Source organism: Platalea leucorodia (assembly GCF_965183815.1).
Source record: "Platalea leucorodia genome assembly, chromosome: Z".
In the NCBI taxonomy this organism is placed as follows: domain Eukaryota; kingdom Metazoa; phylum Chordata; class Aves; order Pelecaniformes; family Threskiornithidae; genus Platalea; species Platalea leucorodia.
In genome coordinates, this window is record NC_138858.1 from 65,280,856 (window position 1) to 65,296,135 (window position 15,280).

Genomic DNA, 15,280 nt, shown 5'->3' on the forward strand with positions numbered 1-15,280 from the left:
TCTGATTTAACCTTTATTTCATGAGCTCATTAAGAAATACAACAGACAAACGGGCTCAGTCCGCTTTTGCCCAGGCTAGTCTCTCATGTGAATTCACTTATTCACCATTCAAGTCGTAAGACGTTTCATAAGTTACAACCTGTAACTCTCGAGTCATGCACCTATGAGCAAAAAGAGAAAAAGAATTAGTTCCCTAGCCGACGGTGAGAGTGCTCATGTTTCTTCCTCCGTCACGGTGCAGGTGTCCCCTGTATTACACCAGGAAGCAGGAAAGCCTCAGCAGTCCAGCTGCTGTTGGATCTGCTTCAAAAGCTTTTTGGGTAAGCTGTGTTTTATACCTTCCAGCTTGGAGGTTTGGTCCATTTCCGTAAGTTAGCAGATTGTGACGAAACTACCAGACAAAAGATAATGGCTGCAGGAGACAGCAAACTGCAGGTGATAGTGGCTGCATAATGGCCCTTCAGCTCTTTCTCTTCCCCTCTCCTGCCTGTGTGTTGCTCTTGCTCTGACCTAATGACACTGCTCCCAGCACACATCAAGCCTTAGCATGAGCTGGGTTAGCCAAAACCTGAGCAGGAGTTAAGTGAGCAGTCACAATGGCATATTATGTATTTCCTTCTCTGAAAGGATGACTAAAGTTGGATCAAAATGAAGCATTTGAAGTTGGAGTTGCTGAAAGAAAGTTGCTGTCCAATTTTAGAAAAAGGGGAAAAAAAAACCCTTTTGAAGATAGAAGTCTTCAGGTCATTGAGAAGCTCTGGCTGTGGTAGAGTAGTTTATGGGTTATGAAACACTTGGACTTACCAGATCTAATAATAACACGGTCTCTTCTAGAGATGTTCAAAGGTGTGATTTTTTTTAAAAATGAAAACATTTCTGATAATGTGGGGATTAGACTATAGTCTTCTAAATTCAGTCATCTCATTTGAGCAGAAGCCTGCATAAGAAAAATATGTCACTTTGAGGTCTTTTCCCTCAGGTATGAATGAAGAGTGCATAAATACAGACTGAATTGAGAAGAAGGGCATAAAGCATGAAAAGATGGGGGTTTTTTAAAGATAAAAATTTAGAGTGAAAAATAAAAAATCCTGTGGGTTTACAATATAATTTTAATTATGGCGCAGAGCTAAATGAAATAAAATGTTTTAAAAATGATCTTACACCTGAGGAAAGAAAAGATAACTTAACAGCTTAGTTTAAATGTGGGGTTTTCTCCCCCTCCCCAGCACTTTAGTCTTGCCTGTCAGTTTGGTCCTGTTCATTTTAGAATGCCAGATACTGCCTGGCAGGAAAGATGTAGGGTACCCTTACCTATCTGATCTAATTTTTATCAGTCTTTAACAGAATTGAAATTCATTACAGGCTGCTGGTTTGCTGTTGCAACTCAGACAGAAATGGCACAGCTTATTTCTGCGTCGTATGCGAGCTCCTTCTAAACCGTGGTCTCAAGTGGATGAAACAACTGTAAGAGCAATTGTAGCTGTTTTAAGTACTGAAGAACAGTCTGCAGGTTTACAGCAGCCTTCAGGAATTGGTCAGAGACCAAGACCAATGACTTCTGAAGAACTTCCTTTAGCATCTACGTGGAGGTCAACCAACAGTAGAAAAAGCTCAGCAGAAACTGAATTCTCTGATGACTCCTCTAATGCTGAAAAGTAAGCTTTTGAGATCTTCTAAAGACTGTAGGTTGTAATTTATTTGGCTATGAAAGCATCACTTGTATTTCTGCTAGTAATAAAAAGGAAAGAAGAAACAATAGAAATACAGTTGAAAGAATTGATACTGTCCTATGCTCCGTTGTAGTTGTGATTTCATTGAGAAATATTTCATATGGGTGCCTGCTGTTTGAGAGAGCAGTCAGGAATATTGTCCATGAATTGTGGTCTCTAGGAAGAAGTGGCAGAAGTAGTTTAACCCTAAGCACTCAAAAACAATGCATGATCAGCATTTTTTTAGTTAGTGTCTAGTATGTTTTGGAATTACTGTAATATATTTAGTCATGCAATAGACTGATATGAAGATATAAATTGTTCTGTGACTGCTTATGAAACTCTGGTGTGTCCTCTATCTACCTTTACTTTTTAGAGTTTTAATGAAATCTACGCCTCCTGCACTTCACCAGCCAAAGAAGTACAAAGAAAAAAACATTCTGCACTCCAAACGAACTTCAGATGACAGGTCAGATCAATCATCAGTGAAGTCTACAGACAGCAGTAGCTATCCTAGCCCCTGTGCTAGTCCTTCTTCTCCAATATCTGGAAAGGTAGAGTTCTCGTAAACAAATTACCCCACTCTTCAAAATTAATAGAATTTCAGAAATAAATTTGCTGATCTCTTTCAGCAACTATCATGTATTATGTTGCTAAATTAAGAACCTAACTTAGATTTTCATTTTTAACAACTGCATAGCATAATACTTACTTCTTTCTGGAACTTAAAATCTAGACTAAATATCCTTGTTACGTTAGTTTAATACAGTAAAAATATTATTCTTTGCAGACTGATGAGGTAAAGCTATTCAAAGTAGAAAAAAAATCAGAATTTTTTTTTAAACTTGATATAATAACTAGTGAAGGTGTATTAGTTTTTGTTCTAAATTAGTATACAGTACACGCACTTCGGAATTCTTTGGATTCTTCTTTCCTCTGTTTCTGTAATAGCATACATTGATACTGATTCTCTTTAAGTTTTGTGTTATCTGCCTTATTATGAGTGCTTGCTTTTTTATGATGGTTATTTTAACAAAGCACACATTTTTAATGAGGTTACTGGCATAATTCTCCCTGTGTACTTGAATAGTAAACTGCAGTAATATTAAACAGATCACTGAGAGGAAGATCCATTGTTCCTCTAGGCATGGACTCATTGCAGGATTTAATAATTCCTCTTAAGTCTTTCAGTTTTTAAATTCAGCTAATGTAAAAGGGAGAAAACTTATGTTTCCTGAAGGTGGAAATGTGAGTAGTATGCTTCAGGCTACAGTCTAGAATGATTAATTTTGTGTCATCTGAAGGTATGTCAGACTTCAAAGAATTGTAATTAATTACTACATTATTTAGGCCTGTTCTGCTATACTTGTTTGCTGCTTCTCATGAATGAATTATTATTTTGGAAGGTGCTTAAAAAATGTAAAATAGATGTGAAATGCATTTTAAAACCAATTCAGACAGTATCAACTGGTAGAATCTGGGGGAGGAGGGTCGGAGCACAGACACGGGATTTCTGTCTTCATGTGTGTAAAACTTTAGAACTAAAGCCTGGTTTATTTTATTGCAGCTTAATTTAATTTAATTTTTCCAGGGTTCCAAATCTCCTTCACCAAGAACAAATATGCCAGTTCGGTACTTTATAATGAAAAGTAGCAACTTGCAAAACATTGATACTTCTCAGCAGAAGGGTATATGGTCTACTACACCAAGTAATGAACGAAAATTAAATAGAGCCTTTTGGGAGAGCAGTACGGTTTACTTAATCTTTTCTGTTCAAGGGTCTGGACACTTTCAGGTGAGTCCTTAGTTAATACTAAATATTAGCTTTGGTTGATGGTTTAGGAGAGTGCAGCAAATGACTATGTGTAGTATGGAGGGTTTTGTTTATGACTTTTGACATTCTAATAAGTAGAGTAGCAAGCAAATATGTCTGGTTGCTGAGGAAAGAGTACTTCATTCTTCTCTGAAATATGCCCTTTTAGCTAACTCAGTTTGTCACTCGAAGGCCTCCAAACATCTTGAGTCAGAATAATGTTTATACCCTACATTAATCCTTTAAAACAACAACAACAACAAAACAAACAAACAAACAAATCCAAACAAAGCAAGGGATTGCTACTTTTCTCTCTGCATGCCAAAATAAATATTGTAAGTGAACAAGCAGTTATAATCAAGTCACAGCTTTCTAAAGCCAGGAAACTCGTAGCTGTCTTTATAGCAAATTTTAATAAAATCTGTTTTGCCTGAACTGTAGTTTCTAAAAGTTAGGAAGATGGAAAGTCATGGCCATGATTCTTCCAGAGCTGTGTCTTGACTTCAGGTTTAGCAAGGTATTTGTCAACAATTTGGTGACAAATTTGTAGCCAATTTGAAGTTAGACTTGACCTGGTAGTGCAAAGTTGCATGTTAGCTGTGTTGTAGAGAGGGCTGAACAAAGTTGTTCCAGGTAAAGAGGGTACAACTTACCTCTTTATATATAAAGTATTCATAAAAGTCAGCTAAGCTTAAAATCTAATGAACTAGTCCAAATACAACTGTCTTGGTGATACCACTGAGGGATTACAGTGAGATATACATATGATGATTTGGCAAATGAGATGTAATATTAGAAAGTAATTTCCAGCATGCCAGTTGATACTGAAAATGGGCTGTTGTATTGGTGGTCTTAGACGAGGAAGCTAGGAGGGGAAGACGTGCTGCAGTCCAGAGCGTAGGTGGTTGATGTTGCCTTGCCCTTCCAGTTTTAACAATGCACTGGACATTCATGGGAATGTGAGATTAACATTCCTATTAGTATTCTCTTGTACCAAGTATCTCTTTACTTTCCACCTTTATTTTTCCTCTGTTCCTTTTATTAATTTCCATTTAAATCTGGCTTGAGCTATCTGGGACCGCATGTCTTAAAACAGTACTGTGTAGTGCTGACTTATGCAGTGCACTGCATCTCTTGGACTCCTAAGTCATAACTGGCATAAATTTTCCTGAATAGTTGATAAGTTGGGTGTGCGGTAGGTTTGGTTTTGTTTTGTTTGGTGTGTGGCAAAGTAGGGGTGTCCTTAAATAAGTTCGAAGCAATCTTGCATTTGGGGTTTCTTTCATTTTCTGTCTGAATGCTTACCTTGTTGGAATTTCTTCCTGCTTCATTGAGGAAGGAAATAAAAGCAACTTTGACTTCTTTCTTTGAAGAACAGCTACACTCTCTTAATTCTGTGTGAAAGTTGTTAACGTAGGGGGAACATGGCAAGGGAGGAATGGATTTCTGCAAAAAATATCTACAACTAACAAGGAATAGCTAATGGACTATTATATAGTAGAACATTCATCTTGTTTCCTTATGCTTCAAATGGTTTTGCAGGTTTTCAACCTCTGTTACAAATCTTAAAAAAACTTTTAATGGTAATTGTGAGAGATTAATTGAGAGACGTACTCTGTGGTCGAACTCTAGAAGGCATATTTGAAGTGGAAAAACAAATGATACGTCTTTTATCTTTCTAGATGTAAACATTTTAAAAGATCCAGCTTCATGGGGGAGAGCGTATGAATCACTTGGAAACTAATTTGAAGGTTTTGTATTAAGTCCAGTCATTTATTTAATTCCAACGTAAGCAGATACACTCTAATTATGTCTTTCCTTTCATATTTCAATTTTTGCTCCAGGGTTTTGCTAGAATGGCTTCAGAGATAGGGTCTGAGAAGAGTCAAGACTGGGGATCTGCTGGTTTCGGAGGTGTATTTAAGGTGGAGTGGATCCAAAAAGAAAGCATTCCTTTTCAGTTTGCACACCATTTGCTCAACCCTTGGAATGACAATAAGAAAGTACAAATAAGCAGAGATGGCCAGGTAATGTTATTCTCTTCTAAAGTTTTCTTTATTTAATAGAACTGTGTATTGTTTATTACCTTGTTTAGCCTTGAAATTTATCTCAACTGTCCTCATATATCTGTTAATCTGAATCACAGTTCATTGATGCACATTGTACATTCTGCTAATGCATTACTGTTGAAGTGATGGAGGCTTTTTGATAAAATCAAAGCAGTTTCTTGCTTAGTATCCATTTAAAAAAAGATTTAAAGCTGGATGCTTCCAAAAATAAAAGCTTTTCGGAATTTGTAATTTTGGTTCTGGAGATTTGTTCTCTGTGTCGTTCAAATTTGTTTCCTGAGCTAGTCTGTCCCGCCCAAATAACTATTCATAATTATAGCTTTGAGTTTCATGTAAAGACTGAAAAGAATCTTGAGATTGGAGGTAGAATAAAGCTTAGGACAGATCTCTGATCTGTTAAAGCTAAATGCAACTACTAAAAGGTGGAAGAGAATTGGCATAAGAGTTCTCTGTGGCAGTTTCTGCACTCTCCCTAGTCCCCTCCCAAAATATCTCCTTGATAGGAGATTCTAGAGCTAAACTTTTTGTATCATCTTCTCACTACTTCCCCAAAACCTCTCCGGTTGTAAGAGTGAGAAGAGGAACATACTGTAAGAACGAGGAAAGGAACGTAACATGTGATGGAGTTAACAGTGCTTCTGTTGTAAGTGGCTCTTAAGACCTAAAGAGTCTTTAATGATCTTAAAAACAACATTATATTAATGTCTATGATTCCACCAAGAGCCACTGTATTACCTGTGACCTGCCTTTCCACATTGTCCACCACACTTGATGGAATTAAAATTAAAAATGTGGAGAATAATGATCTTTAGTTAATAAGTAAGTGACCTGTGGAAGGTACAAAGTATACGGTGCATATGTTCTTGTATATGGTAGTGGTGTGTTTGCTCAGAATTCTCCTCTTAAGAACTGACGTCTTAACTGTGAAGGAAGGAAGCCCCCAACAACGCGTAGGCCAGGGTTGCTTATGAAAGTTTTTACCTTCTCTTGAGCCCTGGTGAAAAAAAATTCCTGTGCAGGGAGTTCTCATATATGTCCCAATAGCAAAAGGAAAAGTTCTTTCAGAAAGACTGAAAGCAATCACCAGTAACTTCATCTAACAATTTTGTTTTAAATAGTTTCTATATGTTCAATAGTAGCAGTACAAATAACTTCTCTAATTTCCTGCTCATTTCTAGGAGCTGGAACCACAAGTAGGAGAGCAGTTGCTACAGCTTTGGGACCGTATTCCTTCGGCGGGAAAAAACTCAAGTGACTGAGCGTGTCAAGTAATGTGATAGAGGTAGTTATTTCATGCATTACTTGCTGTTTTTATGATAGAGGAAAAGCTATCTATATGCAATGTATCATTACAGTACTGTCTTTCCTTTGTAGTTTGTGGAAGAACAGGTACACGTAGTACTAAATATTCTTTTCCTTTTGATTTTTTTTTTTTTTTTTTAGCTGTGGTTGTTGAAACATCAGCTATAACCACTAGAACCAGCAGCGTGCCTACAATATAAAGATGTGGAAGAAGGCAGCACAAGCAGCTCCTGCAGTTGGTAGTCATGCTGTGCAGCTAGCAGTGGAAAAATAAGAGGGAATTATGTTGGTTTCAGTATGTCCTTGTCTTAAGAAATGTCATAACATTATTCACCAGCCTGTTTTTGACTGAATTATTTTTTTACAGTAGTGTGCAGTTGATATTTAAAAACATGGTTAAGTTCAAAACTAAGTTTGAAACAGTGGACCACATATAAGTTGTTTGTGGGTTTAAAATAGCACAGCAGACAGTTTAAATATACAGTTTACATTTAAAGCTTTCTCAACACAGTAAAATGTATGAGAGAAACCAGTGTAATAGTAATTAATCAGTCTTGCAGTTTGCATAAAATAAATAAATTGAAAATAGATGTCTCCAAATGTGTTGGAAGATTCCGTAAGTATTTGTTGAACTTCTATAAGCACGGTGTGGGAGAGCAGGATACATTCACATGAACAACTGGGCAGCTGGAGAATGTAAAATTTTAATTTAAATACATAAGTGAAAGGAACATGAGACTTTTGAGAGTGGATTGGTCCAGCAGTGTTTCCAGTTTCAGTTATTTTTCACCTTTAGAAAGTACTCAGACTTCGGCAAACTGAAACAGTCTTTCAGAGGCCTGCTGCCAAATGGTACTCTAATAGTTCACCAACTTGGGCATTATTAGAAGATTTTTATTTCTTTCAAAAAAACAAAAAAAATTACCAGTACAGCTTCCTTCATCTTTCAATGTAGTCTTCATGCTTGCTTTCTACACCTCTTCTTTCAATTTCTTTCTTCTTCTATACTACTGTTGTTTTGTTTTATTGGACTTCTTCTTGGTCATTAAGAAACTGTTCTATAAGGCTGGTATAAATTCAGTCTGCTCACTGTCAGTACTACGTTTGTGGTCATTCTTAGATTAAACCAAGAGCTTTTTCTGCTTTCTGAGCCTGTGCTGAAGTTTTTCATGTCTGCTAAGAATATTTGCACAGTTCAGAGTACCCTGTGTGTTCATTCTTGCAATCTGTGTGGTGACTTCCATACGTAAACAGTTGGTTTTGCCTTTGCAAGACTAACTGGATCCTTATAAGGCTAGTAGTGCCTCATACGGTATTTCTGGAGACAGTGCATGCAAGGGAGCTGTGAGGCTCGCGTTGCCTTACACGATACTTCCAGGCCCGTGCCCACAAAGGAATGTGGGGCGGTATTGCCGTGTACGGGATTCCCGGGCCCCATGCACACCAGGGACAGAGCTGGCACAAAGCGGGAGCAGAAGTGGGGTGTAACGTTTGGTTAACAAGCCCAAATAGTGCTTCTGTGGCTCAGTGATAAAAAGGACAGTCCAGCCAAGGAATTTGCATTCCCCAAGGCTGTTGGCTGGTCCGGGTCACTTCTCTGGAGAAGAGGTGGTGCCCTGCTGCCTGCCTGACAGCCATGGTCATGTAAGTCTTTGCATGCCCGGATGTTAGGTCTAGTCCAGTCGTGGTGAATTACTTGACTTGCTGTTGTTATGACCCAGGTAATTGTACTACTGATCTGTATTTTTTCATGTACTATTATTTAGAGATAAACTGTTTTATCCCTGAAGCTGTCGGGTCTGGTGTCTCTTACCATATCCTGAACCTATAACTTGGCAGAACTGCCTTAAGCCCTCTGGTGTCAGAAGTGGGATACGATACACTGCGTCATGACTAGCCCTGACCTTGTAGTGGGTGCCTTAGTCGATTATTTTGGGACCTTGCCCTGCCCGTGGATGTCAGGTTCTACTTTGATTAGAGAAAGTCAGAAAGACAGAAACACAAAGGGAGAGTTCCCCTGCTTATATCTGTTAGCTCATTGCTGTAGAGATACCGAGTAGCGTTTGAAAGCAGCCCAAGCCCAAGTTGGCTACCTACGAAAAGAACTGGCCCACACCCAGCAGGACACTGGGGCTGCAGTAGAGGAGAAGACCCTAGCTCCTGCCTGTGTTAAAAGCTGTCAGGCTAATGTGGAGAAACTAGAGCAACACATGGTCCTCCATGTAGCAGTACCGGTCAGGGAAAAACTTGCCCATCATCTGGAAGCTGTGGAAAAGCGAGTTCCTTTATGTGGAGACCTGGAAGACAGGGATGATACTTAATCTGATTCAGCTTCAGACAATGCTGTGTCAAATCCCTCCCTTCCTGAAGACTTACTAATCCGACCAGTTGTTAAAACAGAGTATGATGCTACTGGAGGTATGACAGGTGCCTCTACATGCTCTTTCATGAACACAGACCTAGCCAAACTAGGCGAGTGCTACCACAAATCTGTTCCTGTGGATTATTTAACCTGTCTTGCAAGTATGTTACGTGGCAGGGGGGGACACAATCTGAATTTCAGACTGGAAAGCCTGGAGACTGACTTTGGGGTCTAGGATCCAACTACAGCTTCCTGCAAGAAGTGTAGACACTGTCTTCCAGGCAGCACTAGCATATACTCAGAGAAGTACACTGAGATGACTGAAGACCCCTGGCTATTCCCTGGGCCAAGCCCACAGATTGGGAATTGAGCATCGCTAGGCTGGTTATCAGTCACACTTCAGAAGCAGCCCCTGTGACAGAGGAAGACCTATATGGGCATTGTCCCATGTGTCCCACTGGCGCCCACTAATCAAAATGGGTCCTGGTCTACTCAGAGCCCATTTAAAGTCAATAGGCACTGGTCTTACAGGCACAGCACCCAGCCCCGTGGGGGCCCAGCTCTTACAAAAGGTAGTTTCTGCCATGCCCATTCGTATCCCTCATATGCAGGTAGTTAAAAATGCCCCTAAGCATCTGCAAAGAAGAGGAGTGCACAGGAGCTAATTATGTATTGAGACGCTTTAAAGTATACTTGAAACTACTTTCCTCTTCTTCCAGGATTTGTAAACGTTTTCATGGCAATCAGACTTCATACAGTTGGTTTCATTTTAGCAAGTATTGTAAAACAAGGTTCACGTGATGTTGCTCGTTTCACGTGTCTTTGATTTTAATGCTGACAAAACTAGGGTAAATCCATGCTGATGGTGTGGACAGTTAATGTGATCTTTTTGGTTCTAATAAGCTGAAAATTCATTGTTCAGTTGTACTCTGTCTTGCTTTCCTGTTCGTATTTTCTGCTTTCTCTCCTTTTCCCATGAAGTTGCACATAACTTCATGGATATGCATTCAGGATTGCTGTTAGCATCTGAACTCAGGAAAGACCGTATCAGAGATGAGTAGTATCTAGAGAACAGATCTAGGGGACTCTTCTCTTCTGTAATTGTACGCTCAGTGCCACAGTGTATCAGCGCTTCCTAGTGACTTCTGGGACCACCTTTACAAGACAGAGTCAACCAGTAGTTGCAGCTGCTCCTCCTGTGGACTTCGGTCATTCAGCAACAGTAACAGATGGTCTGTAAAACTGAAGGTAAATGCTTTTTCCGTAAACAGCAATACTGCAAGTGGTCTATGCCACAGTCTGCAGGGAGCGTCATATGGTATATTTTATATCTAAAGTAGATATAAGTGTTTTCATAATTGAACTAAATTACTAGAAGAGGTTATTTTGAATGAATGAACACCGAACAATGTGATGCATAGCAATCTTGTTTTGCTGTGCAAATTCATTTGCAGAAATATTTTATTTCTAAATAAAAATATATGTGCTGTCATCCCTTTTTCAATGTGCTGACATTCCCTTTTTAATCTGAAATGAACAACTGTTTCTTGGTAATACCGTAGTAATACACGTTTCTGAATTGTAACTTTCAATAAATCAGCATAAATTATTTTTGAGTGAGTCTGGCTGAATGTCTACAGTAAAATATTCCACTCTTGAAACTCAGAGGAAAGTGACCTTGTTTTCTCAGGTAAATTCCTTTTATTTTCTGCATTGTCATCCATACAAATTTTGCTAGGTTTCATCCAGTGGAAATAATGGTGTCTTTATGGCCAGACATTACTTCAGCTGAATCCATGCAAAATGTCTCTACAGTTACTTCACTGTGCAGCAGTGAATTGTCGGATAGTTCTTTCTGCAGAATCCTCTGCTTTGGTTTCATGTTACGTCTGTAAAACCACCACGTTGACTGTTTTGGAAAAGCGCTCTTTTGAGCCATCAAGCACATTCCGGTTTCCTGACCCTGCGTATTGACATTCTTTGTTTTCACTCTGCTCTTTGTATCACCCTGGTCTCCAGAGTTATCTTGGTAGCCATGTGTGTGATGATACCAGCAGTATTATCAGTCTGTGGAAGAACTCCAGCACTGCAGCTCTGTACCAGGATTCTGCCTGATAATGACTGAATGTGATTAGACCTGAAGTGAAAACAAAGCATCATGAAGAGCAAGGAGATGAATCTGAAAAATACCAGGGCAGCAACAGCATGCAATTCAGAGAATCCTTGTATCTGTGATGACAAATGGGACAAATGGCTCATCACCATCTTCTGTGCAACAGTAAAAATCCCAGCTTGGAGGCTGTCAGCCAGGAATTGGTTTACTCTGCTTTAGAGTAAGTGAAGTTCTTGAAGCTAGACAGTTGTCCATAAACACTAGAGTGAGGAGGAAGGGAACAGAAATAGCGTTATGGATGACAGCCACAGGTTTGCAGAGTTTCTTCATACATGAGCAAAGCTTATCTGAGCAGTACTGATTCAGGACAACTCCAGTCATGTTCCTCAAGACATGAGCCACATGTGGCTCATGTGAGAAAAGGCAGAAGTGTGCTGCCTCCTCAGGAATATATGTCTGAAAATAAGGTAAAGGTGGCAAGCTGTTTTGCCACATACAGAATTTAGTTCCTTTCTCGAGGAACTATAGAAAGTTTTTTAAATTTTTTTTTGTTAAATATTTTGTTTGTTAAATATTTTGTTGGCTAAAATTGCTTATCTGTTGCAACTGTTTCAATATTTGCTTTTTTGCATTTTTTTGCCACTATTGAACTGGTATAATTTCTGCTGCATCATCACAACATCTACAAAGACATTTCCTCTGGTGCTTGTGAGTTAAATTTTTACTGTGGCATTTTTTGCAGCTTCCATTTTAAATGCCTGATACTGGCTGTTGTCAAAATGAAATCATAGCTCACACCTGGCAGGCCAATTTCTCTGGGTTGTGCTTGGATCAGTTCATAGTTATCCCTAGGTGCTTTGTCTGTAAAGTGAATTAGAGTCGTTTCTGCAGCTACTCAATTTCTTTTTCTTTTCTTTTCTTTTTTTTTTTTTCATATGGGGCTGAAGTGATTGTTCCAGAGCAACCGATTTCTAGATGTATTCAGTCACTGCTTTTACTCTCTGAATAGTATTAGCAGTTTGTCTCCTGTTGCTCTACATCTTTCTACTCACACTTAGCTGTACAGTTTCCTTCCCTGTGGATTATGCTGTGTTACTTTCAGCCATCATTGCTGCTATCTTGCCACTATCTTTGTTGCATCTTCTAACAGGTACCACAGCGCAGAAAGTGAGTGATGCTGCTCTGGATTAAAAGCTTTACTTGTTGTTTTGATTCTTTTGGCAGATGTTGAAAGGGTGTCACCTAAAACGAAAGTATGAGTCTGGGTTTAAAGACAAATCAGTTCTCAGGAAAGCTGACTGAGGGAATACCTTGCATCCCATTAGAGAACAAAAAGTTAGAGTCCTGAAAATACTAAAAAGCATGGCACATAATTGAATGAGGCAATTCAGAAAGGAGGGTGTGTTTTTATTCGTGTCAAGCCCAGAAGGAGTTTTAAAGCTAATTCCATACCATGTGGGTGTGAAATTACTGTTTTTTGCATTATGCTGTATAATGCACAGCTCTGAGATTCACAGCCTGATCTTGTAACTTTGGCTGCGTGAGTGGGCATGTTGCATTTAGTACTATTGAGGTATGAGCAAAGGTTGTAGCCCGAGGCTCTTAAATTATTTACTGCTTTGTTCCATCTATAGCAAATATCTGGTGAAGCCTAGCAGCAATCAAATAAGATTAAGGAACAAAACACAATTGCCAAAATTGCTCCTGTATGAGGATGTTCTGGACACTGGCAGAAACTGACAGTGAAATTGTGTGACACATGTGAAATAGATTTAATATCTTCTGCCCTTGTAAAACATCTTAATAATTTTTTTAAAAGCAAGCTGTGCAGAAAAGGGTACCAGCCTTTGGTGGGCTGACAAGCTTGCTGTGACTTAGCTTATAGTGTGTCCTGTCAAAATAAGAGCAGAAACCTTCCTTTTTTGATTGTTTTCATGGCTCTGTTCAGATTAAGGAACTCTTTTGTATTCATGCTTTTTGTATTAGTTTAAATGCAGTTAGTAATGAAGAAATCTGTCTTGCAACTTGGTTTTTACATGCCCTAAAACCTTATTAAATGAGGTGTAATCACTGTGCTCAGTCCACAGCTTTTATACGAAAGAGTATACGAATACCTTTTATTCTAGGACAAGCCTCAGGACTTGATAAGAAGTACCAATCTAGGAGGGAGAGAAAAGAGAAAAGAAGGGCCACAGGACACCTTACAAACAGGCTGTGAAGCTTCCAAGAGACTCATGAACTAATGCTCTAGCTTATTTTATGTTGATTGAATTGAACTGATTAAAGTGAGGTATATGTGGTGTAGATTTCACGTGTGAATTTCTCTGGGTCTTCTGTCTTCAGAGGCACTGAGCCAATATGTTACAAAGGACAGTGGCTGAGCTTGGAGATTAGAAGACTGCAGTAGCCATATTTATATTGCTTTTTAATCTGATGTTGAGGTATAGCTTAGCTACTTTGTTCTGCCTTCATTCCTCTTCAGAGCATTGAAGCTGGATGAGGTCAGAAAGTAATTAAAAACTGTGCCATGGTGCATTTACCCGAGGGAGGTATACAGAATCTGCTATTTTGTTTCCCAGTACTCAAGTTTGAAAGCTGCAGAAAACGTGCTTTTGTCAGAATTGAAACTTAGTGGGAATGTACCGTTTTTCATTCAGGACAATTTTGATTGGAGTCAGAGATCACAGGCACCCTGTTTTAACACTCCTAGAAAAGGAAATATTGCTGGAAATGGGACCAAGGGAGCCTTTAATTTCCCAGACACAGAATCAGTTAAGTGCTGGAGTTCATAGGTACTGAGGTTTGTTTTAATCGATGGTGCTCCACTCAGTAACGAATCAAACCAACAACAGATGCTGTCAGGCTTTGGTAAATGTGGACACAAGAGTTACAGGAAGTATCTGTGGGCTGAAAGGTCACACCAGTTTGCAGACGGTAGAAGAATGGAAGGGTAAATAAAGTAGCTATGTAACACTCCTATGAACACCAGTACTATTTTTTTTTTTTTTTTAGGTGAGAAGATTCTTGAGCTCTGAATATGCCAAAGCTGTTGAATTGTTTGCAATATCAGTGGTGAGACACCAGATGAGTAGGGGTGATACTGGAAGAAGCATTCACCTTGAAGGAACATAAACACTGGTGTCTTGAAAAATAGGACTCTGAAGATCCTTCAGAGCAAAGCTAGGTGGTGCCGTTGGCTAGCATATGAGCTCTTGTCTGCTGGGGACTGTTTGAAAACAAAACCTAGATTTATTACCAGGTGCAAATGAAATGGCCTCTCCCCAGGAACAGCAGTGAATTGTGGAGAGGAATTTCTATGGTAGCCTGTTGCTTTATATCTGACATTCTCATCCATGAGTTTTTGCTTCTCTAAAGAGGAGAAGGACAAGAGGTACTAGGCTTCAGGTAGATATTAAAAGATATGTCTTAAAAGTTGTTTTTTAAGGTTCATTTCCCCCTGCTGTGGAAAGCAGACAGTATGAGACCAGGGCAATAAGGATATGTTAGTTATTAGAGGCTTTAAATAATACTTTTCTTGTGTAAACATTACTTCTGTGGAACACTACTTACCTGCAAGAAATGATGGACATGAGGATGGTTTTTCTCAGTAAAAAGGTCAGGTCAGGACAGGGTTCAGGATCCAGCTCCCAGCCCTGGTGTGCCTTCTCTCCATGATCTTTTATAACTTGATAAAGTGTTTAACTTGCTTATAACTTCCCAGCCTCTTAGTGAGGTGTTTGTCTGCATTGCTTGTCAGGAGCTTTCTAGGCAATGCTTGTGAAGTGCCTCTTACTGACATACTGTGTATAAAAATGATTTACAGATTGTTTATTAGCTCTTGGTCCCTCAGCACATGGAAAATGTGGCTCCTCGCCCAGCTGAAGTGCAGACATCATTAGGCTTCTCTGTAAC

At 39.1% G+C, this 15,280-nt stretch overlaps 1 protein-coding gene across 3 annotated transcripts in view; it reads left to right on the top strand.

Annotated features, from left to right (window-relative positions):
- YTHDC2 (YTH N6-methyladenosine RNA binding protein C2) overlaps positions 1 to 14,834 on the top strand; it is a gene marked incomplete at its 5' end in the record, with an annotated part of 41,710 nt that extends 26,876 nt beyond the window's left edge. For 2 of the 3 annotated variants that reach the window (XR_014230680.1, XR_014230681.1), the window contains 8 exons: positions 1,363 to 1,655; positions 2,086 to 2,263; positions 3,301 to 3,504; positions 5,367 to 5,549; positions 6,770 to 6,873; positions 7,035 to 10,503; positions 11,275 to 11,588; positions 14,381 to 14,834. Coding sequence is in view for 1 of the 3 variants with exons in the window: in XM_082336171.1 (XP_082192297.1) it covers positions 1,363 to 1,655; positions 2,086 to 2,263; positions 3,301 to 3,504; positions 5,367 to 5,549; positions 6,770 to 6,850 (939 nt within the window). Of the gene's footprint in view, positions 1 to 1,362; positions 1,656 to 2,085; positions 2,264 to 3,300; positions 3,505 to 5,366; positions 5,550 to 6,769; positions 6,874 to 7,034; positions 10,642 to 11,274; positions 11,589 to 14,380 lie in introns of those variants that run through there. The other variant, XM_082336171.1, reaches the window with a different exon arrangement.
- Between the last annotated feature and the right edge of the window lie 446 nt (positions 14,835 to 15,280).